This window comes from Limanda limanda, chromosome 8, assembly GCF_963576545.1.
Source record: "Limanda limanda chromosome 8, fLimLim1.1, whole genome shotgun sequence".
NCBI classification, from domain to species: domain Eukaryota; kingdom Metazoa; phylum Chordata; class Actinopteri; order Pleuronectiformes; family Pleuronectidae; genus Limanda; species Limanda limanda.
This window is the reverse complement of record NC_083643.1, coordinates 28416511-28437859: the sequence shown is the minus strand read 5'-3', so window position 1 is coordinate 28437859 and position 21349 is coordinate 28416511. Positions and strand designations below refer to the sequence as shown.

The 21349-nt window shown below is 41.4% G+C and overlaps 3 protein-coding genes across 3 annotated transcripts; 2 read left to right on the top strand and 1 right to left on the bottom strand.

Annotated features, from left to right (window-relative positions):
- Window positions 1–926: 926 nt before the first annotated feature.
- ciapin1 (cytokine induced apoptosis inhibitor 1) lies at window positions 927–5350 on the bottom strand. Its single transcript, XM_061076702.1, has 9 exons — window positions 5303–5350; window positions 4296–4458; window positions 3922–4065; window positions 3647–3726; window positions 3253–3421; window positions 2404–2480; window positions 2144–2265; window positions 1926–2007; window positions 927–1555 (listed from the first exon to the last, which is right to left on the bottom strand). Exons 2-9 carry the CDS (start codon window positions 4450–4452, stop codon window positions 1445–1447), a joined length of 942 nt encoding a protein of 313 aa, XP_060932685.1. The 5' UTR covers window positions 4453–4458; window positions 5303–5350; the 3' UTR covers window positions 927–1444.
- A 1152-nt stretch (window positions 5351–6502) lies between these two features.
- coq9 (coenzyme Q9 homolog (S. cerevisiae)) lies at window positions 6503–11887 on the top strand. Its single transcript, XM_061076107.1, has 9 exons — window positions 6503–6637; window positions 7887–8121; window positions 8264–8399; window positions 8686–8828; window positions 9383–9467; window positions 9551–9655; window positions 10855–11010; window positions 11253–11306; window positions 11503–11887. The coding sequence occupies exons 1-9, from the start codon at window positions 6580–6582 to the stop codon at window positions 11536–11538; spliced, it is 1008 nt and encodes a 335-aa protein (XP_060932090.1). The 5' UTR covers window positions 6503–6579; the 3' UTR covers window positions 11539–11887.
- Window positions 11888–15395: 3508 nt separating this feature from the next.
- polr2c (RNA polymerase II subunit C) lies at window positions 15396–19808 on the top strand. The gene is made up of 9 exons (XM_061076283.1): window positions 15396–15576; window positions 16638–16687; window positions 17975–18043; window positions 18156–18208; window positions 18538–18666; window positions 18742–18793; window positions 18911–19079; window positions 19175–19249; window positions 19489–19808. Exons 1-9 carry the CDS (start codon window positions 15491–15493, stop codon window positions 19631–19633), a joined length of 828 nt encoding a protein of 275 aa, XP_060932266.1. The 5' UTR covers window positions 15396–15490; the 3' UTR covers window positions 19634–19808.
- Window positions 19809–21349: the final 1541 nt, after the last annotated feature.

Genomic DNA, 21349 nt, shown 5'->3' with positions numbered 1-21349 from the left:
GGTTAAATTGGTATTAATAAGGTAATGACACTCTAAAATGCAAGACAGACCCACCAGGAGTAAAAACAAACAATTATTTCACTCTCATAATATTAAGTGAAAACTTCAACCAATAAAATTCTTCGGACCGAAGGACCTTATTGGCCGACAGTCTGTCTGTTTGCTGCATGGACATGCAGGTTTTCCGTCTGCTTCTTGTGGCGCATTCGGGCCCGCGTCATCAAGGCATGTGAATGTAAATGTATATAACTTACCGAATCCATTGCTTTGGTAAACAAAAACTCACGTGCGTGCGCGGAGGCAGTTGTTTGTAAGTCTGCTTGTAAATAAAGTTTCTTCAAAAAAACACCGCGGATGGGAACGAGGGGGTGGGGCATTGGAGGAAGGCGGGATGATTTGAATGTGCTGTAATTCTCAAATGCAACAAAGGTAAGAGTCCCTTTAACTGGATTTGGCTAATGATACTGTTCACAGTTCATTCACATGTCACTTTTGTCCCAACAGTGATGAACTAATGTGCTGATATACACTCAGTATGTAATTTACTTCATGTTAAAACTAGTACAGTCCACAGTTCTACAGTAAATCAAACCAATCATGAAGGTTCAAATGTTTTTCAACCTGTCATTCAGGAGGCTGCATTTGATGGTGCTGTAGAACTAGATATTTGTATAATTTACATAAGAGTGGAGGGTAAAAAAAAAGCACAACACTGCTTAATGCATCCTTCTTAAGGATACAGCTGATTTTAACCTTCATGACAGAGGACAAATCACTGCTGCTGCGGTAGTTGTAACATGTCAGTGAGCAAACTCCCACAGCAAGAGAAGCTGTTCCTCTGCTCGTGTAATGTGCCTGGTTCGGGATGTTATAAAAACAAGGCTGCCTTTAGTATGTGGTGTTTATATGAAATAAAACAGCATATCTTATTGCCAAACTGTTTGCCTTTATATACACAAATAAGCTTGAAGTACATCTGTATCTCTATGCATCAATTGTTTTGGTGAACAAGTTTTATATTCTCTATAGTTGTGTATACTATTACTACATCAATCATCAGATGCAAATGAACAGAACTATTCAGTGCATTTAAACGTTCCAGGTGATTTCAGTTTTCACACTGTCAAAGCTGCAAAGCCAACTCAAACTAAGACATTCTTTGAGAAGCTACTTCCTGTTGCCACTGTTGTGATATAACAAACAGTATGGCGATCAACACTGGATGGATATGGATTGTAATTTGAAACTTATCACATCAAACAGAAGCCTGCCCACTGAGCTCAAGACAGACAAGGATCAGAAGTGATGTCCAAAGAAGAGGACGTTTTTACACAAGTCCCTGTTGCAGAGCCAGTGTTTTCTTCAGGGCCATCTCAGGATGGAGGGAACGATAGGGAATGTGATGGTATGAAGCATATGGGATAAAGGTGTGAACTCTGCGGTATCAAGCGTCCGTCAGCGAAGTGTTGTCCAATACGATCTTCTGTCCGGGCTTGAACGCTGGCATCCCCATGTACGGACAGCTGGCACATCGGAACGCATCACCAAGGTAACACTGCCACAAACACATGATGGACACCATTCAAATCCTTATCTCTTCACAGTGTTAACAAGTAAGTATGGTTAACATCACAGTGGCCGTAGGTGAAGGCCTCCAACCAGAGAAGTTTGGGTCCAGGCTCATAATTGGAGCGAGTGTATTTCATCCTACTTTGTGTATGATTGAGTTATGGTCAAAATGTGTCTTGTGAGGTCGCAGTGACCTTTGACCACCGAATCTTAACAGTTGACCTGTCCAAGTGAACGTTCTAAGAGTTTTGACAACATTGCCTCTCTGAGTAACTGAGATATCTCATCAGGAGAAGAGGAAAGAGAGACAATCTGAAAACATTTGGCTGGATCAGAGGCATAATAGATGTACTCACACTTCCACAGGCAGACTTTGGGAGGTCTGTCTTTTGTTGTCCTTTACTCTCCTGATCCAACTCTTCAGCAAGACCACACGTGCTACACATGAACATAAATCACAGAAGGTGTCAGGTCGGTCCTTTTGAAAGCAAAGGTGAATGAACAATAAGCCAAGCTGCTTCTGCTGCAGTTACAAGCTTTTGTCTAAGGTTTAAAACACCAGTTTTGACCTCACCAGTTTTTGCAGGCTTTCTTCTTCTTTTCAGCTCCTTCTCCACAGCTGGGGGCCCGAAGGGAAGCTGGATCCGGTTTCTTCAAGTCATCTTCGTCCAGCAGAGCATCAGAGTCTAACATGTCCTACAGAAAGACAACAGAAGAGACAATCAATGAACACAGGAAGACGAGAGCCCTAACATGATATCTGACATGTCTGTATGTCAATGTAAACCCCACATAGCCAAAATGTACAAATTCCACAAATCAACAATAACTCACCACATCATCGTCATTCATGTCATTGGCTGACAGTGTCCACATCTTGACAGTGTTGGGATCCAGAGCAGGTTTCTCTGCTGCAACCGCAGACATCAGCAAAAAAAAAGAAAGAAGGTGGAAACCTCAGAGAGACAAATGTGAGGGATCCCTCTCCCAGGACGGACAGAAGTGCAATAGATGTCACGTGTAATGGAGAACATCAGAAAGATAAGGCTATTTGCAGCACTGATTAGAATAAACACCTTCTAGCATAACTGAAGGTCAATGAATTGATGGATTATTTTCATTAATGGTCGAGTATCTGAGGAGAAATATTATATCATAAGAAACATAGCTGACACATAATGGTCTAGTGACTGAAAACAAAAAAAAGAAAATGAAGAAGCTTAACATTAGTTGAGTCCCTTGCTCTATATTTTAAAACCCTTCAAATCAATAAACCTTAATACGTTTACTACTTGAAAAAAGGACATTAAATATATGTGTACAAAGCCTGAACTACTAACTACTGAGAAACATTTAGTTATTGATGACATCTAATTGTAATTCACTGATATTTCCAATTCTCTACTACAACCAATGGGAAAGCCATTCAAGCACCAGTGTCATTACATTCAACTTACATGAAGCAGTGTGTGACATATGACTGGTTTCCATGGTTTTCTTTACCTTTGCTGAGTTAAAGCACTTTAAACCAACATGAGAAAAATTACTTTTCCAAATTCCAACCAGTGGTTTCAGAGGCAACACATGTGACAGACAGATGAACGATTTTTCCACTGCCTGCAGTGACCTCTGTGAGTTTGAATATACACTCAGAAGGAAATGAAAAAAGGATAAGAAACCCACCTGGCTTGGGTGTTTTTTTCCCGAATGACAGTTTAATCTGGCTGGATGATCCAACCTCATAGCTGGGTTTGGAGGCAGATATGCGGAGTCTAGACAGCGTGTTTCCTTGGTAACTGGTGACCGTCCTGAGCGAGCTCAAAGCCTCTTGACTCAATTCTGCTTTACTGACCTAGAAGAAGAGAAGTCAAGAGGGTCACCAGGTCAAAAAGGAGATAACAATATGATAATTATTATTTGATTGGGTCAACCCCAGCTATATATTCCTGGGATTCTTTCCTAGACTGCACATTGTGGTTTTGTTAGTGCAACAATTCTTTCTCGTGCAAACAATGTACAACAGTGTGTGTGATCAGATTTCATCCTGCAGCTCTGTGCTGGATCCTCTCTTACTCACCTCTGTCACAGACATGAAGCCCGACAACTTCAGAGCTGATGTCAGCTTGTCAGCAGTCCTCACACTCTGTGTCTCAGCTCCTTCAGCAGAGAGAGAAATGAGTCCAGCACACTCACACACAATGACAACAAAACTTTTAAATCGACTTTGACTTTAGGCTGAAGAATCCCTCGGACTCTGACACAGTCGTTGTCTTGTCTTTTAACTACCCTGCAATTCAAAATGATATTTGCACTTACTGAGTACAAAATACAGAACAAAACTTTTTTTCTCACCAGTAATTGCTTCATCCAGAACTATCTTCCCACCAGGTTTGAGCAATCGGGCCATCTCAGCCAGAGTCTCTAAGCTGTGGACGGAGGAGCTGTCGGCCAACAGGCTGGAGAGCACCCAGTCGAAGGTGGACGCAGAATGGGAGGCTGAGGGGAGGGGACCAGAGACATGTTTACTCCTCACATGGACTCATGGCATCCTGTCTAAGTGTGTATAATAGGGGTACATATATACACCACAGCTTTAAGTACAATATGAGTCCTAACATCAACATTTGTTGAGATAAAACACTCAGTAGCAGTAGTATTTTAAGAATCAGATTAATAAAGTGTGTGTGTTTCTTAATAAAGGCACAGTGTAATTGATTGTCACTCACATAGCAACAGTCTTTCCATGTTCTCCACTGACACTCTTCCATGTGCACCAACAGCAGCACCCAGCTCCTCTGCATATTGTTTCAGGGCTGCAGGTGCTGAGGGCTGGGCCCAAACAAACAGCACAGTGTCTCCTGCTCTGACGCCAAGATCTGCCATGATGTCCTGAAAGAAAGTCAAGCTTCTCTCAGTTCCTCTGTAGTCTCCATCATCACATTCTAACAAAGAACATACAACCAGACATTATCTATATAACGGTTCTAAAACTGTAGTGGGAGAGTAAATGGTAGAATTGCTGGTTTCATCTTGGCGTTTGACAACTTGCAGCAGCAGGGATCACTTCAGGTCAGAACCACTTTAGTGATGAACGTCTGAGTGAGGACTGATTCATAGTCTCGTAGTTCACAAAGGGAAACTCACACTCGTTTATTATCAGTGAACATACAGTAAATGAGAACCAGACTCCTGCTTCTCTGTCTGATCGTGTATAACTGAGGTCACGTGTCTGTCCCCGATGTGACCCAATGAGGCCACGAGAAACCTTCCAACCTAAACACATGGATCATGTACACCACGGTGTTTGGACCAGGAAGTATCCAGAGAACAGTCTGATAGATAAGACCTTAACAACGTGAACTATTTAGCCTAAATACTGCACCGCTAGCAGCTGGCCCACGATAACGAATACAGGGTTGGTGTAATGTGAAATATTGGACAGGTCTCAAAGGTTCAAACAGTTTGTACGTCCCGTTACGTCAGATGTGAGTTCACCTAGCTGGGTTAACTGCTACACTGGTAGTTAACACAACTAGTTTAGTGGTGACACTGGTGATAAAGGAAGGTTAGCTGTGTTACATGAAACAAACAGCATGACGCAGGAGACCGGTGCTAATCAAGTTAACGACACCACTGTGGACAGCGAGACTTCCGTACGCCACAGCCAGTGGAATGAACCCGTTTTATACGCTCAATAAAACACATTTTCACCATTACACGGTCACTAACCTACCTGCTGCAACGGTGGCAGTCAATTGTCAAGTGTTCTTATCTAAACAGCTTTTCCGGTTTGAATTTTTTAAATAAAATATTTGTTTATGTTTTTTGGTGAGTCAAACACCCAATGAGCACGCCATAAGATGTATATGAAAAATGTGAATGAGTTTTGACATGAAAAAATAAAGTAGCCCGAATATCTACTGTTTTCTTATATATTCAACCTCGAATAATATATGAAGCGTTTTAGTTTGAAGGATACAACCTCGTCATATCCGAAATGCGCTCATTTGATGGTGCGCATTTCTTTTAAGCATTACGTTTCAAAATAAAGGCGAACCTCCTGTTGGCTTAATGGGTCGTCACATGAATTGACTCGGTCCTCATTAATATATATTAATTGAATTAATTAAATACTGAAATCAAAAAATTACTTGAAAATGACATAATTACAAACGATAAATAACATTAATGACAAAAGGTTGGGACTGCCTGTGAAACTATTTCAGGGAAAATATAATTTAATATGTCATAATTTCTCATAACCACGTACAAGTACCACTGAAATTTAAGCAACAAACTGAGTCATTGAGAAACTACCTGCTCCACAGACTAACTTCACTTCACCACCTCGCAGTCTCTCTTTTAAAATGTCAGGCCCTTATAGTCTTGTGCTAAGAATATAACAGGGCAGGCTTTACTCACGTGCTCAGAATCCTGGGGCGTAGCAGTGTGCACGTTACCAATTGAAAGGTGCGTGTGTGTTGATCAATGACAACATACTTTACAAAATGGCGAAGAAAGTGCAAGGGTGAGAACACGTATTGGTTCTTTATGAAAGACAACTAAAAACAACATGAGCCTAAGATACATCATCGAATTTTCGATATTGTTATTAATGCCTGCAATTATATTATGTTATTATTGCTACATAATAATTTTTTTTGTATTTTTCTCGTTCAAAATGATTTTCCTGTACAGAGGTATTGAGGTTGAACAGAACAGAACTTCTGGCATCATAATGACATCTTCCTGTCATTTCCTGACATCTTTCATAATGACATCAATGTCGACTTTTATTTTGAAATCACTCTAACGTGCTCGTACCACAATGCCCTTACACGCCTGTAACGTAATGCTTGGAGAAAGTGGGCACCGCGAAATGAGTGGGGGCTGGTTTGACCTCAGTATTTCCGGTCTCAGTCTTATCAGCTTGATCGCTGTGCGCAAAGTGCGTTTGTCAGTGAGTCGCACAGAAGTGACGCAGCTGAAGCGGCGGTAGTGCAGCTCGACATGGCGGCGCTGCTGAGAGCTGTGCGGGTTGGAAGAGCACTGCGGGGGCTGGGAGGCGGTAAGGCCGGGCCGCTGGCTCTCCGTAGCCTTATGTTGACTCCTGTCGGTGCTCTGTCTCTCTGCTTGCATGCTGTTGAAACGAGCTCGCTGTCCCTAACGAGTTAGCTGTCCCTGCCAATGTCACTTGTCCCAGAAGGTGATCATGAAGGACAACATGATATAGCCTGTGGCTTTAATAACACTGCATGTCAGGTGGAGGGGTGTTATCATCTATCGGTGTTGTTGCTTCAGCGGGGTTGTTGACCTCAATCTTAAGACATGCGTTACATGGTAAACACGTTCCTGCAGCTGGGGGGCGTTTTCTCTGTGGTTATGCAAGCTGTCAAAGTGTTGATCCGGAGCACAGCTACACCTTATTTTGATTTGCGGTGAAACATATCAATTGGTAGAAATCTGAATCTAGTCTCATGGCGCATATAAAGCAAATGTACACCACTATTATCAGTGGCCACTTTACACGTTTAAATAAATCCCTTGTTTTCAGGCAGGTGACAGACTCCTATCTAGTTTGTACTGTGAACATTCTGAAGTCTGCTAAATTGATACGATTGTCAAACGGTCCCAATACTAAATCTGCACACAGTATCAGTAATTACACACATTAGCCTTATATATGGTAGAAGTTTTGTTATGAATGCCTGAAGCTGGAGTAGATAACTGATTGTGGAGATTGTTGCGTGGGGCTGTTGGGGCACCTGGAATACAAGAATCATTCAACAATTGTGAAGCGATGCACAATAAAGGTTGTTGCAAAGGACCTTTATGTTGCTGTACACACTCCACACAAAGTAATTAAGACACTTGAGTCACATGGCTGCACAGTAAGTGCTGGTAAAAGAACCTGATTCACATTTACTGTTGCATCAGCAGTTTAAACTTGAATCAGTCACTAACTCAATCCAAATCCAACCAAACTCCTGTGGAGAGATCTGCAAAGAGCAGCAAGGACAAGGCTTTTTTCAAACCTCAGAAATGGATCAAAGAAGATATGTCTAAACTATCAGTAGAAAAGGTCTGAGTGGTATCTTCAGCTCTGAGTGGAAAAACAAGGTTATGGTAGTTCAATTGAGATTCGAGGAGACAAATCTATTTCTATCTGGTCACTGTACTTGGGAAAATCTTGTATTATTTGGTCTACACTCTACATACAGGTTGTTTTGAGTTCTGAATACCAAATTTCACAATGGAGTTTGGTTCTCTCTGATTCAAATTCTGAGAAGCTAAACAAAATATTCCTCCCTCTCCAGCGGTGGCTATACCTCCAGCAACACACCTCCAGTGCAGCAGCCTGAGACGAGGCTTCCAGAGCTCATTGCTGAGGCTTCAGGATGAATCCAAATCTGACAGACCTCCAGCCCCCTCATCCACAACCTACCATGAGCACTACCAGGCTCACTCATCTGAACAGGACCCAACAGCAGCCTCACAGGAAGGTTCTGCAGCTGAGCCAGAAGCAGAGGAGGCTTCCAGGTCAAACACCAGGTCAGCAGGAACACGCCTTCAGCTGGCAGGATATTTGTTGTGTGCGGTCTACTGACATTACCTACAAGTGTCTGAATTTCAGTGTATTTCAGTTTTCTTGCTTTCTGATAACAAATGTGTGTGTGTGTGTGTGTGTGTTAAGTTACCAGGACCAGAGCGGAGAGCAGGGTGAAGAGTACGAAACAGAAGATCAGCTTCAAGCTCGAATCCTGACGGCTGCTCTGGAGTTCGTCCCGCTGCACGGCTGGTCAATGGAAGCCATTGCATCTGGTGCGGAGGTGAGCTGGTGCACCCTTCAGTCCAGCAGTGCTGCACACTGGATGAAAGATGTGCTGTTGTTTCACATTATCTGATTGGACGTGAATGTAGCATCCAAGAATGACTTTATGAAGAAAACGTATAAACATAATGGAGCCTTATCGTGTAGAGTGATGTCAATGGTTTAAACATAACCATTAACCACATCTTCCCCAGTCCAACCAGGGATCAGCAAGGCAGTTAATGGAGATTTCGCTTTGTGTGTGTGTGTGTGTGTTTGTGTTTGTTGATGTACGTCGTCACCAGACACTTGGCCTGTCCTCAGCCTCCACTGGAATGTTCCACAACGGATCTGGAGACTTGGTTCTACATTTCATCGCCCAATGCAACTCTCAGCTGACAGAGATCCTGGCTGAGCAACACAAGCAGGTCCAGCTTGGCCATGCCGAGTAAGTATACCACACACACTTTGGTTTTTCTTTTCAGTTTTGCATCTGACGCGTGTTAGAACCATGATCAAAACCTCCCAGTTGCTTGTGGTGAGTCCTGCGGAGGATCTCCTGCTGTGGTCTCAGATCAGCTCTTCCAGAGTTTCTGCAGACTTTATACACACCTCAGGAGTTCAGTGCATGTCTGGAAGCAGCATAAGAGTCTTGTACAGGCGTTTACTTTACCCTTGGTTCATGCACTCTCACTCTGTATGGCATTATTTACACAGTCAGCCATCACACAAGGGTGGGACAATTTAATTTGTCAACACTACACCTGACATTCAATTGGATGGGGAATTTTGACAGACTTGTTGAGCAAGAATAATCAAAGTGCAGAATAATGGAATAGATGACAGATTTTATGACTATCATTCAGTTTTCTTGATTTTCATGCAAAGCATTCTTCGCTTTTCCTGCAACACATCTCCCTGAAGTGCTCATTTACATTGTTTTTTTGTAACTAGTACAGTTGATTTCCAAATAGAAAATTGCAGATTTCATCTGTGTTTCAGAGCAAAGAAGACTGCTGACTTTCTAAGAGATGCTGTGGAGACCAGACTAAGGATGCACATCCCTTACATTGAAACATGGCCACAGGTAATGTGTGCATAATGATGAGATGCTTTTAGGACTAAAGCAGAAACTACATTTGATCCTCATCCTTGTGTGTGCGTCCTCAGGCGATGAGTATCCTGCTCCTTCCTCACAACATCCCAGACAGTCTGAAGCACCTCTCCACCCTGGTAGATGACATCTGGTACTATGCTGGAGACCGATCCACAGACGTGAGTGGATCCTATCACCCTCGATCCCCTCCTTCTTCCGCTCATACCTTCCTGTCCCCTTTTCATCACCATCCCCACAATATCCGGCCTGCCACTCTCCAGGTTACTCCCACTCCCCTCACTAGCTCTCTTTGGCTATGTCCACACTAATGTGCCTTGAGATAATGTATATTATGATTTGGCACTATTCAAATAACATTTAATGGAATTTGTATTTTAGTTTTAACACACGTCACTTTTTTATGTTCACACCTGCCGTCTACACTACTCCAGAGTTTGCGAACACACGAAACAGAAACTATTGGAAACAATGATGTAAAACCACGATCTCTTTCTTCCTTTTTATTTATTTCTTCCATGTGGGTCCATATTCGCCTGTGGAGGTGAAACCAGAGTTTTACTCTCAAACACAAGCTTCCCCAGCAGATATGTGAAATCTGAGTTATCCCCCTGCTAACAACCCAGTACATCTCAATCACTCGCTCCCTGTTTTCAGATACGCCAGGTGCGTCCTGTCACCAGGGACCGAATGCGCACAGACACGCTCCCTGCACACTGGAGATTTAACTGCATTTTGCGCCTTGGTGCAAAAAACGGGGCCCTATGTTTTCATTGACTCTTAGTTAGATTGTGTCTGACCTCAATTGATGCACAGGAATGCACACAATTCTCTTTGTTTGTCGTTTACATTTTAGAGAGTGTAATTCATATTTTACATATTATTTATGTATGATGCCTATTTCACCCACCTGAACCCATCCGCTATTAATCAGAAATGTTACTTTTTTACGACCTACCCACCCCATCGACCCCACGTCCGCGGGTATACCTGCAATCCATGCATAACTAATCTGTATATATAGTCAACTTGAGACACAGTTCCTAATAGTATAAAAATAAATGGTGCAGAATCACAAATCATATGAGAGAAAATTTAAAGTCAATAGAGAACATTACTTACTGTAGGTTGTACATCTGGAAGGTAATGCACTTAGTTGCATGAATTACAAAACGATATATGACTTTCTTCTGCGAGTGTAGTCAGATCTGTAGTTAGAATTCGTAACGTAAAATGTTGTAGAGTGCCAATGTACAAGTTTTACTTTGTTGTTTGACAGCGGTTTTATTGTTGGAGCATTGTGAAGGCCTTTTTTTTTATGCGTACGTTGTGTACTTTGTGTTCCACACGTCTCATGTAGATGAACTGGTACACCAAACGGGCAGCACTGACAGGCATCTACAACACCACAGAGCTAGTGATGGTCCAGGATTCCTCTCAAGACTTCCAGGAAACCTGGAACTTCCTTGACAACCGCATTCAGGATGTAGTCAACATGGCCAGCACTGCCAAACAGGTAGAGTGCACCCTTGATAAGTAGAAACACCAGCTCCAACTAAACCCTTCAGTGGACTAATTACAAAACTGACCTCAGACTCAGAGTGTCTTAAGATGAAATGTCATTCTCCTCATGAACAAACTCTGTTGTCCTGAATATGGATACAAATAAAGATGCTTTGACACACACGTTCAGGATGAAAGGAGTGGAGCATAGAAGGACTGCTGAACTGTCTTTGTGTGTTCTACTTTGTTCTCTAGGTACAGTCGACTGGGGAAGCAGTTGTGCAGGGGCTAATGGGAGCTGCTGTAACCGTGAGTATTGCCGCAGTGATCAAGAATCTGTGCTCTGAATTTAAAACATTTCCTCATGATACTAGTATCTGAATCATGCATGAAGATTTATACTGGTTTATACAACCAGTGACTCTGCATTTCACAAAGTTTCGAGCTGTTTAAAAATATAAAAAATGTTAAAAAAAAGATGTTGCTCGTTTCTTGTGTTTTACAGTTGAAGAACCTGACAGGAATGAACCAGAGGCGGTGATGTGAAAACATTTACCACTGATCCTGACAGAGCGTCCACGGTGTCATAAGATGCAGATCAATTCATCCTCTTTTTGCCTTTATTTCTGATTGCCTGTATGAAACGACTGTGAGGGTTTTGGATTAGGACTCCTGAGTAAGACGAAGTTCTCATTTGACACAGGCCATACTACATTGCTCCCTCTGTTCACCTGCAGGACCAGTGGATTGGTCCGGGTTTCTATCACTGCCCAACATGTTGTTATACTGCTCAGATCTTTTTTTCTGTTTGTATAAAAAGACACGGATCTGTCACGTTGCTGTTGGATCAATTGAGACTTCAATAAAGTAGTTTATTATTGTATATTTAACATTTGTGTGTCTTTTAATTAATTATTTGATTAAAATAAAATCACTGAGGGTTGAATTTGAGCAAACAAATCCCGGAGTAATGTTTTGCTGTTTAAAGTCACTATTGTAAACATTTCACTAGGATTATTTAAACATAAATCAATGAATACATAATCAGAATAATTTGACTTTAAATTGGACACGGGAAAATCTTATCTAGACAAACAAAGCTTTAGATTTTCAAAATGAGGATTGCGTGCTTTTATTAGGGCCCAAGCACTGACCTGACAGGTGAGGCCCTATTGAAATTGTAAGGATTATTATTATTATTATTATTCAGGCAAATGAATTGGCTTTTTGAAGGCTTTAATTATTATTATTATTATTCAGGCAAATTAATTCGCTTTTTGAGGGCTTTACCATGCTCAAATTCTTACCAAAATTTGCAGAAAGTTAGAAAGTGGGGAAAATTTACGTATTCTGAAGGAATTTTCAATGGGCATCACAAAATGGCTCAACAGTGTCCCCCGAGACCCCTGGAACGTGTTCACATTGACCGGTCTTCACAAAAATCGATATACAGGTGTATCATCACCAGACAAACAAAAAAGTCTTTAGGTGCAATTGGAAAAACACAACAGGAAGCCTGCTATTTGCATTTAGTGGCCATTTTGGCCATATTCCACATTTTTACTTTGATGTACTTGTACCAGGGCTTTCATCGAATCAACCACAAATTGAGATGAGTGTCAAAACACATCGTAAAACACGATGTTCTGTAACGCGGACATACATGGACCATGTATGGGGCGGCTGTGGCTGAGGGGTAGAGTGGTCGTCCTCCAACCTGAAGGTCAGCGGTTCGATCCCCAGTCTGAACCATCTGCATGCCGAAGTGTCCTTGGGCAAGATGCTGAACCCTGAATGGCCCCCCATAGAATAACTAAGTGCTGCAAATAGATGCACTGTATGAATGCGTGTATGAATGGGTGAATGTGAAACTGTACTGTAAAGCGCTTTGAGTGGTCTTCATCAGACTAGAAAAGCGCTATATAAATACAAATCCATTTACCATTTACCATGAATCCTTTGATGCTGAGCCGTAAACAAACAAACTCCACTCCTGCAGTGACAGTGGTCAAAGATCAAAGAATATTTATGTCTTGCAAAGGTCACATCTCTCTCCCTCTCAGAATTGGGACATTTCCTCAAACCGTGCAAACATTGAGGTACGGTGAAGGTTTATCCTTTGCCAAAGGAGACGATGTTGTCATAACTCCACTGTGCATTGTCCTTTCACCACCAAACTTCTGTCTCACGATCAGAGTCCAAGCCAGAACAGCTCTATGTGTCAATATTTCCTCAGTCATTATTTATTTTTTTCAGGCAAAAAGCATGCAACTCTTCAAAATGCATGTGCTTGGGCCCACCCAGTGCTGCTTTGCAGCCCTAGAAATGTTATTATTTCTTTTTATTTGTAGTTTTTATTTTTATGTTTAAAATTGGTGCTTTAGGCGAAAATGCCTTTTTCCCGTGACGAAAGTCTGCCTAATGAATTAAGACTAAAAGAAGAGTATGTAATTCTTAACACAATGTAATCGTCTTTTTTTCTCCACTGCCTACTCCTTTAATTATTATAATTATTATTAGGCCCGAGCACTGACAGGCACTGACATGTGAGGCCCTATTGAAATTGTAAGGATTATTATTATTATTCAGGCAAGTGAATTGGCTTTTTGAGGGCTTTAACATGCTCAAATTCTTACCAAAATTCTGGAGGAATTTTCAATGGGCGTCGCAAAATGGCTCAACGAAATGGTGCCCCCTGAGACCCCCGAAACGTGTTCTTGTTAACATTGACCGATCTTCACAAAAATCTATATACAGGTGAATCATGACCAGTCAAACAAAAAAGTCTTAGGTGCAATTGGAAAAACGCCACAGGAAGCCTGCTATTTCACATTTTTAGTTTGATGTACTTGTCCCAGGGCTTTCATCAGACCGACTTCAAATTGAGATGAGTGTCATCGCAACAAGACGGAGATTAAAAGTTATTCACAGATCGATTTTTCGTCACACGGTGTGACCGTGGCGTGGCGCCAAAGTTTGATTACATGCCAATAAAACACGATGTTCTGTAACGCGAACATACATGGACCATGAATCCTTTGATGCTGTACTCCACTCCTGCAGTGTCAGTCTTCCTAGATCAAAGGAAACTTTATGTCTTGCAAAGGTCACGGCTCTTTCTCTCTCAGAACTGGGACATTTCCTCAAACCGTGTCAACGGCGAAGGTTCATCCTTCGCCAAAGGAGACGATGTTGTCATAACTCCACCGTGCATTGTCCTATCATCACCAAACTTCTGTCTCATGATCAGAGTCATGATCAGAGTGCTCGGGCCCGCCCAGTGCTGGCTTTGCAGCCCTATAAATTTTAGAAATTGTATTTTATAGTTGGTACTTTCCAGTTATTATTATTATTAGGTCCCGAGCACTGACCTGACAGGTGAGGCCCTATTGAAATTGTAATTTGTATTGTGTTTGCTTCCCATGTGTTCTTGTTCACTTTATGCTTCCCTTGACTGATCGATACATGTAAGGGACTTGTTCCTGCTTGTTCTGTCTACTGTATTACTAACATCATTTTAAAGGAAAGTATTGTTTCAAGGTCTCTCATATTGTGGAGATGTCCCCATGCCTAGCATTATCTAACAAGAAAATTCCAGCAGTACTGTGTGGTTAAATTCTGAAATCAGGATGCTAAAATGTTCATAATTATCATGCTAACATGCTAATGTAAAACAGCAATAATAATTATTACAATTTTTATCACCGTACTTGAGAAGATTAGGATGATGATGATAATTAGCACTGAGTTGAGACAGGCAGAAATGTCATGGTTACTGATTTTAGATACACTAACATTTTTAGGATGCATGTCAACAAGGCCACAAAACAGACAAAATGTAAAGACATTAATGTTATCCAAGTGTGCAATCCAATAGTAAACATGAACCAGAAAAACATTGGTGCTAGAAAAATCATCAGGGGAGCATAAAGTGAGCAAGATTCATCCGCTGGAGACCATGATTACATTTCCTGGAGATATTATTGTTGATGTCAAGACAAAACAGGAGTGGATCAAACACCAGACAGACAGATATTACAATCAGGCATCTCTGTTCTTTGCTGTTAACCACCTAGCTTTTAAACCAGTAAGATGTTTTGCTTGTTGTTTTTTATACAGTTTGAAAGAGTGAAACCAGGAGAATATATGCTCTTATGGTACTGTGTTAATGAAACAGAAGTGGTCAGCGACACATATGTACACTGAAGCATTTTTGCTTCCTGTGCTCATTCCTCATGTTCGTACTGGCCATTAAGAGATATTTTCATATTTTTGAAAGTGTATTTTCAGTCACCGATGACCCGGATAGGAAATAAAGACCCACACCCCCTGCCCGAGGGAGAGACCAATCACTAACCAGCTTGACATTTCCTGGCCAATCAGCGGGCAGTAAATACTTCCTGTGGAGGAAGTGGATCTTGTGAAGGAGTCTCAACTACAGACTGTTTATAAAAAGGTCTCAACCTTAGTTCTCCAGGTGTGTGACTGTAACGATGCCGTATGCGAACCAACCGACGGTGAAAATCACTGACCTCTCAGACGAAAATGTCAAGTTCGTCATTGAAAACACCGACTTAGCGTAAGTATCCGTTTACTGGTCTATTCACTGAAGCTGTGCGCGGCAGAGAGCGGCCATTGCTGTCCTCAGAACCAAAACACTGCAGCTGCGGCTCCACATGTTGAATAGATTCGCTCTTACTTCTCTCAGCGAAATGTGTGAGGTCTATGATCTACCAACATCTGCAGAACAGACATCTGAACATCCTTTAAGGCTGGAATACGTGATCGTTTGAGCTCTGCATCTCTCTTCTTGGATCTCTCCACCAATCACGCAAATCGTTACAGCCATGAATGAATATTTCCTCCATGTTTCACGGCGTGAAATGTTTTCATTAAAGGTGTGAATGAAATATGAACGAACCAATCTTTAGAAACATATTCAATAAAACCACAGAGTCGTGTATGTTAGTGGTACTGAAGTGGAGTTTTCTGCCTCAGCGGATGAGAGGTAAACTCCATCTGAGAAAACAGCCTTTAAAATATGTATAGACACACACAGACAAATCGAAGTGAAATAACGACAATAATATGTACTTTAGATTTTGTGCTTTTATTATTCAGAAAGTAAACATAAAGAAGCCCAAGTCTGAAGCCTTTTTACATTTCGAGAGTGAATGAAGGGATGTGGCGGGAGGGGAAAGTTGAATCAGTAACCTCTAGAAAGTAAAGAAGGGGCAATCGATTCAAGATTTGAAGAAAAATATGAGGGAGGGAAAGGGACAGGAACAGATTCAGGAGCAGCTCTAGAATCTGCGGATGGAGAGACACGGAGACTGCAAACCCGGAGACGACAGGGAAACTGCTGAGGTCAAATTTAACGAGGGCTTGGGGTTGAATCATTGAATATTCAGAGAAGGCGTTCAGTTGTTGTAACTTAACACAGGTAATTGTCACTTTATGTCTCCAGTTTGGCTCCAAAACACAAAAAGCAGCTTTTAACAATTGATATCAAGTATGTAAATACTTAGTATTGGATGGAGACCAGATTTGGATAAAAGGTTAATTGTGTTAATCTCCAGTTTTTTGTATTGTTCCCAGTTCAATGCATGTTCTGTTCACACTGCACTTTCTCCTTTTCAGGGTGGCAAATTCCATCCGTCGTGTCTTCATGTCAGAGGTTCCCACTATAGGTAAACTAGCTTCTTGTTTGGCTAGATTTACTTTTCAACATAAGAGCCAAAGATGCTGCAGTAGAGTTTGGCTTTGGCATTTTACATATAAAATGGGTCATCACATCTGTTACCATAAATACAAACCATGTTCCTGAGAAGCGTTTCTCCTGGCCTCTATTATAAATGAGTGAGAAAAACTTGCCTGTTGCTGTACAATACATATGTGTGGGGTGCTAATCATGACTCAGTCTGAGGGAATGAGTTATAGAAAACATTTTGGCCCATATATAGTTCAGTCAGTTGATTAAGGTGGAAATGTAAATTGAACAAATGTTCATGCGTTTTGATGTAGGTCTTATTCCCATGACACATTTTGACCTGTAGTATGTAAAGCTCAGGCGTTATACTGGAGTATGTAATACTGCTGGACTTTTATGCACATGTACCGACTGCAGGGTCACAAGTCTGGAGTCACCTTTCACTGATGTTTCACTACCTTAATCCCACAACATCTCAAGGTGGTGGTAGAGCAGCGATTGAAACGTGTCCCTACTGTAAATTTATATATATTTGTTACAAGTAAGTAAAGCCATGTTTAAGCCAAAATTAGTGTCGTCTTAATAAAAAGTATCTTGCTCTCTTCCACACATACCACTTGTAATTAAACACTGGTATTGACAAAAGCCCAGTTATCAGTGTCATGATAGAAGTGGAATTAAAGTCGTGACGGCGGGTTCTTGCACTGTTACCACCGCAGTTAGCATGGTGGCTAGCCCGCTAGCGCCGTTTTGAAAGCTTGTTATAACCGTATGTGACCGTGCACACATGCCGTCATTGCTCTAACGAGCCACCGTTAGCCGGACAACTCCGCTGGCTTCACACACACGTCACATTAATCGTAGAATCGTAGTTGTGTATGGGTTTGATGCTACAGGGAAGTAAACAGAAAAGTTTGAGGTCCGGAAATGACGTGGTAGGGAAATGACGTCGTAGGGAAATTATGTCGTTCGCGGACCAATCACACCCAAGAGCTGTCCGTCGACTCTCCGACTGAAGACGGAGAGTTAGAAAAATCAGATGTGTACGAAAAGCTCTCCGAGGCGCTCGGAGAGGGAGTTCCACGACGGATAGGGCGGTCTTATCTGTCCGTTTTACAAAATGCGTAAAAGCATAAATTGGCCTTTAGTGCTGTAAAGTGGTTTAGGTGATGGGAGGGGAAATGTAGTCTGCAACACTTTGTCCAACCAGTATTGTCAGAAAAACTCTAAATGAATAACTTCAAGTTGCATTAATGTTATTTTACAGCAATAGATTGGATCCAGATCGATGCCAATTCCTCAGTACTGCACGATGAGTTCATAGCACACAGAGTTGGTAAGTACAGTGTAATGCGATGAGCCACAAATGTGACTTGACAGTAATTCTATAATTTGTTAGTGTTACAATATTCATGTGAATATTGAATTGATGTTTCCTGTGTTGCCAGGTCTCATACCTCTCACAAGTGATGACATTGTGGACAAGCTGCAGTATTCTAGGGTGAGTTTACTGGCATCTGTCATTAATGTGGTAGCCCAGTGAACCTTAAATGTAAGTTCATTAAGAATGGACTTTCTACTGGTAGTGAAACACAAGTCTGACTCTAAAACACCACACACCTACACTTTTACAGTCATCATACCTGGTTTAACTTGCCGACCGCTGCTTTAGTTTAGTAAAGGAAATAGAATTCCAACATTGCCACAGACTGAAGGCACACTGCCCCACTGACTGCCAGAGTGCTGGGTACCTTTTTTTATACCAAAGTTCCTGGTAAGTGTTTACTGAGGGGCAGACCTAATTCCCTACTGTATCTGTCCCTCATGCAGGACTGTACCTGTGATGATTTCTGTCCAGAGTGTTCTGTTGAGCTGACACTGGACGTTCGATGCACAGACGATGCGACACGCCACGTCACCTCACGTGATCTTCTGTCCAACAACCCCAGAGTAATCCCGGTGAGTCCTCTTTTCTTATAAGTTATAACATGTGTGCAGAAGATAAGAGCTGACGGCTTTAACATGGCTTTCCAGGTGACTTCCAGGAGTCGAGACAATGATCCCAATGACTATGTCGAACAATATGGTGAGCTGAAAGTCATCTTGAGGGAGTATCATGAGTTAAGCTCTTTGCCACATTTTAAACATTGATCTGCTCTGTCCTCTCTCTGCTTCCTCCTGTTGTCATTCACTGACACAACAGACATTTTGCTGGTGAAGCTTCGTAAAGGTCAGGAGCTGCGACTCAGGGCATACGCAAAGAAAGGCTTTGGTAAGGAGCACGCCAAGTGGAACCCAACAGCAGGGGTGTCCTTCGAGTATGACCCAGACAACGCACTACGGCACACAGTCTTCCCACGACCTGAGGAGTGGTGCGTTACTCTGCTCTACACCAGAGAATAACTTCTCCCAACCCAAAACGTTTGTGCACATATCCTGACTAATGTGACATCATTCTCATTTCTAGGCCAAAGAGTGAATATTCAGAGATTGAGGAGGATGAGGTTCAGGCTACCTTTGACCCTAATGGAAAACCAGAAAGGTGAGGAAAGAATTTTCTTTACACTTGTAAATGTGAAGTGGGGTTTGGTGATTATCATCTATCAGTGATTGGCTGAGTCCACTTGATTAAGATTAAGTCCCCCCCCAGTCAACCTCTGACTTTTAGCACACAGTCCAACCCCAACTTCAGGTATAGCACATAATAAACTTGGTAGGAGTGCAGCAAAATGCAATTGTCTCAACTGCAACAAGACTCATCCACAGCTTTCTCCTTTACAGATTCTTTTACAACGTGGAGTCATGCGGCTCTCTGCGGCCAGAGACCATCGTCATGTCAGCACTGGCCGTCCTCAAGAAGAAACTGAGTGACCTGCAGACGCAGCTCAGCCATGAGATCCAGAGTGATGTGCTCACCATCAACTGAAGGCGTCTCACTAACTTTGTAATGATCACATGTCACTGTCACATTCATGTCTGTGGAATTTATGGATTCTTCCAGACCCTGTGCAGGGGAGTTAGTCCCAGAATGATCCAACTAAAGTTTTGTTGCCTTTAGTGAATCATTTGATTGTGTTAAATAAATCGTTTTTGGAAGAACATTTTTTCCGAGATTCTAATTCCTCAGTGGGTTTAGGATTACTTTGGTTTTATCTGCACATACACTAACTGGTTTATTACAGATTTCAGGGTTATGGGGTCTGATATGTTTTATATGTTTATATCACCCATTGTGTGAATGTGAAACTGTACTGTAAAGCGCTTTGAGTGGTCATCAGACTAGAAAAGCGCTATATAAATACAAATCCATTTACCATGTGCCAATATCAATACGTTTAATAAAACAATGCAGACGTTTATTGGTATTTAAAAGAATATTAGGAGTGTGTATGTACACCAGTGTCGTCAGTCTATTCTTGGTCCCACCAGAAAAAAATGTTATAAATCTAGTGTTGTTCAATTGACTATACAATTGACTTTAAATACTAAATTACAACCAATAAAAACACACCAAATAATCAGTTTTTACTGTGACACTTCAAACTTCAGAGAACCAGAAGTAGCTCTTGCAGTATTTTTTCCGAGGGAGAGGAAAACAGCCAGACAAGTTTTAGAGCAAACAATAAGATGAAAAGACACATGACTGAGTTCCCCTTAAATAAACTTTATCAGTCTTTATATGGAACAGAGAAATAGTCAACAAAAATATACAAAACTAGGGGTTTGAACATCCTCAACCAAAAATACACAATCATTTAATGGCACCGTTCACCTTCACTTCAAAAGCTGTACTTCGAGAGACTAAACTATGAACGCTAATAACTATCAAATCAAACATTTGAAAGGTATAAAAAAAAAAAAACTTTCATGTCGGTGCATGTGCGTAATCCTGCCAACAATGGAACAAACACAGATGAAAACATAAAACTTCCATTGTGGGCTTGATAAAGTTAACTTTATCTTAGATCTCTGCTTAAACTAAAGATGGATGAATGTGATTTTTGTTGCTGCGGTGTTTTCAGTCATTTAGGCTACACAATTTCTATTTATTATTTAAAGTCCAATGAACTGCTAGCAAACCACACTAAATTTAAATTATTTTTTCTCTAGACATTTCTCTATTTTATTTCAATTCAGCTGCCAAAACCCTTCACCACAAATAAAGAGTTCATCCTAATATTAAAACTTTTGTCGTCTCTGTTTCACCATCATGTGAGACAAGTTTTTATTTACCTCTCTTGCTTTGTTGTCAAAGCACAAAAGTGCTATATGAGTTTATTATTATTATCATCAATTATCTACTGACCACAATGTCGACGGAGGGGTGGGTGAAGTGTTTGAGTCCACACAACACTTGTGGAGTTTCAGGGGTAAACAGTGAGCAGAATCCAATACAACTGACATAACTGTTGACCAAAGCTTCAGACGTAATTAAACAACATCACATGCCTCCATATGACTCATGTGGTGTCATCTAACTGTCCGTAAGCCCCGACATTCAAATTCGATATCATTAACACCAAGTTTTAAGCCTAAATGTCCGCTGATATCTTCAGACGAGGTGCGTTTAGTGACCGTCGGACATGCTAACGTGCGTACGTTAGCATGTCCGACGGCACTTCTGGTGGACTTTTAGGCTTAA

Bases quoted from the DNA above. Each gene is read 5' to 3' on its own strand.
- ciapin1 (XM_061076702.1), bottom strand. From the start codon at position 4,452: ATGGCAGATCTTGGCGTCAGAGCAGGAGACACTGTGCTGTTTGTTTGG. The intron at 4,066-4,295 runs GTGAGTGACAAT...CCCTCCCCTCAG, and splicing joins CATGGAAAGACTGTTGCTAT to CCTCCCATTCTGCGTCCACC. The intron at 2,266-2,403 runs GTGAGTTATTGT...GTCTTTCTGTAG, and splicing joins ACATGAATGACGATGATGTG to GACATGTTAGACTCTGATGC.
- coq9 (XM_061076107.1), top strand. From the start codon at position 6,580: ATGGCGGCGCTGCTGAGAGCTGTGCGGGTTGGAAGAGCACTGCGGGGG. The intron at 9,656-10,854 runs GTGAGTGGATCC...CGTCTCATGTAG, and splicing joins CTGGAGACCGATCCACAGAC to ATGAACTGGTACACCAAACG. The intron at 11,011-11,252 runs GTAGAGTGCACC...TTTGTTCTCTAG, and splicing joins TGGCCAGCACTGCCAAACAG to GTACAGTCGACTGGGGAAGC.
- polr2c (XM_061076283.1), top strand. From the start codon at position 15,491: ATGCCGTATGCGAACCAACCGACGGTGAAAATCACTGACCTCTCAGAC. The intron at 18,794-18,910 runs GTGAGCTGAAAG...CTGACACAACAG, and splicing joins TGACTATGTCGAACAATATG to ACATTTTGCTGGTGAAGCTT. The intron at 19,250-19,488 runs GTGAGGAAAGAA...TCTCCTTTACAG, and splicing joins CCTAATGGAAAACCAGAAAG to ATTCTTTTACAACGTGGAGT.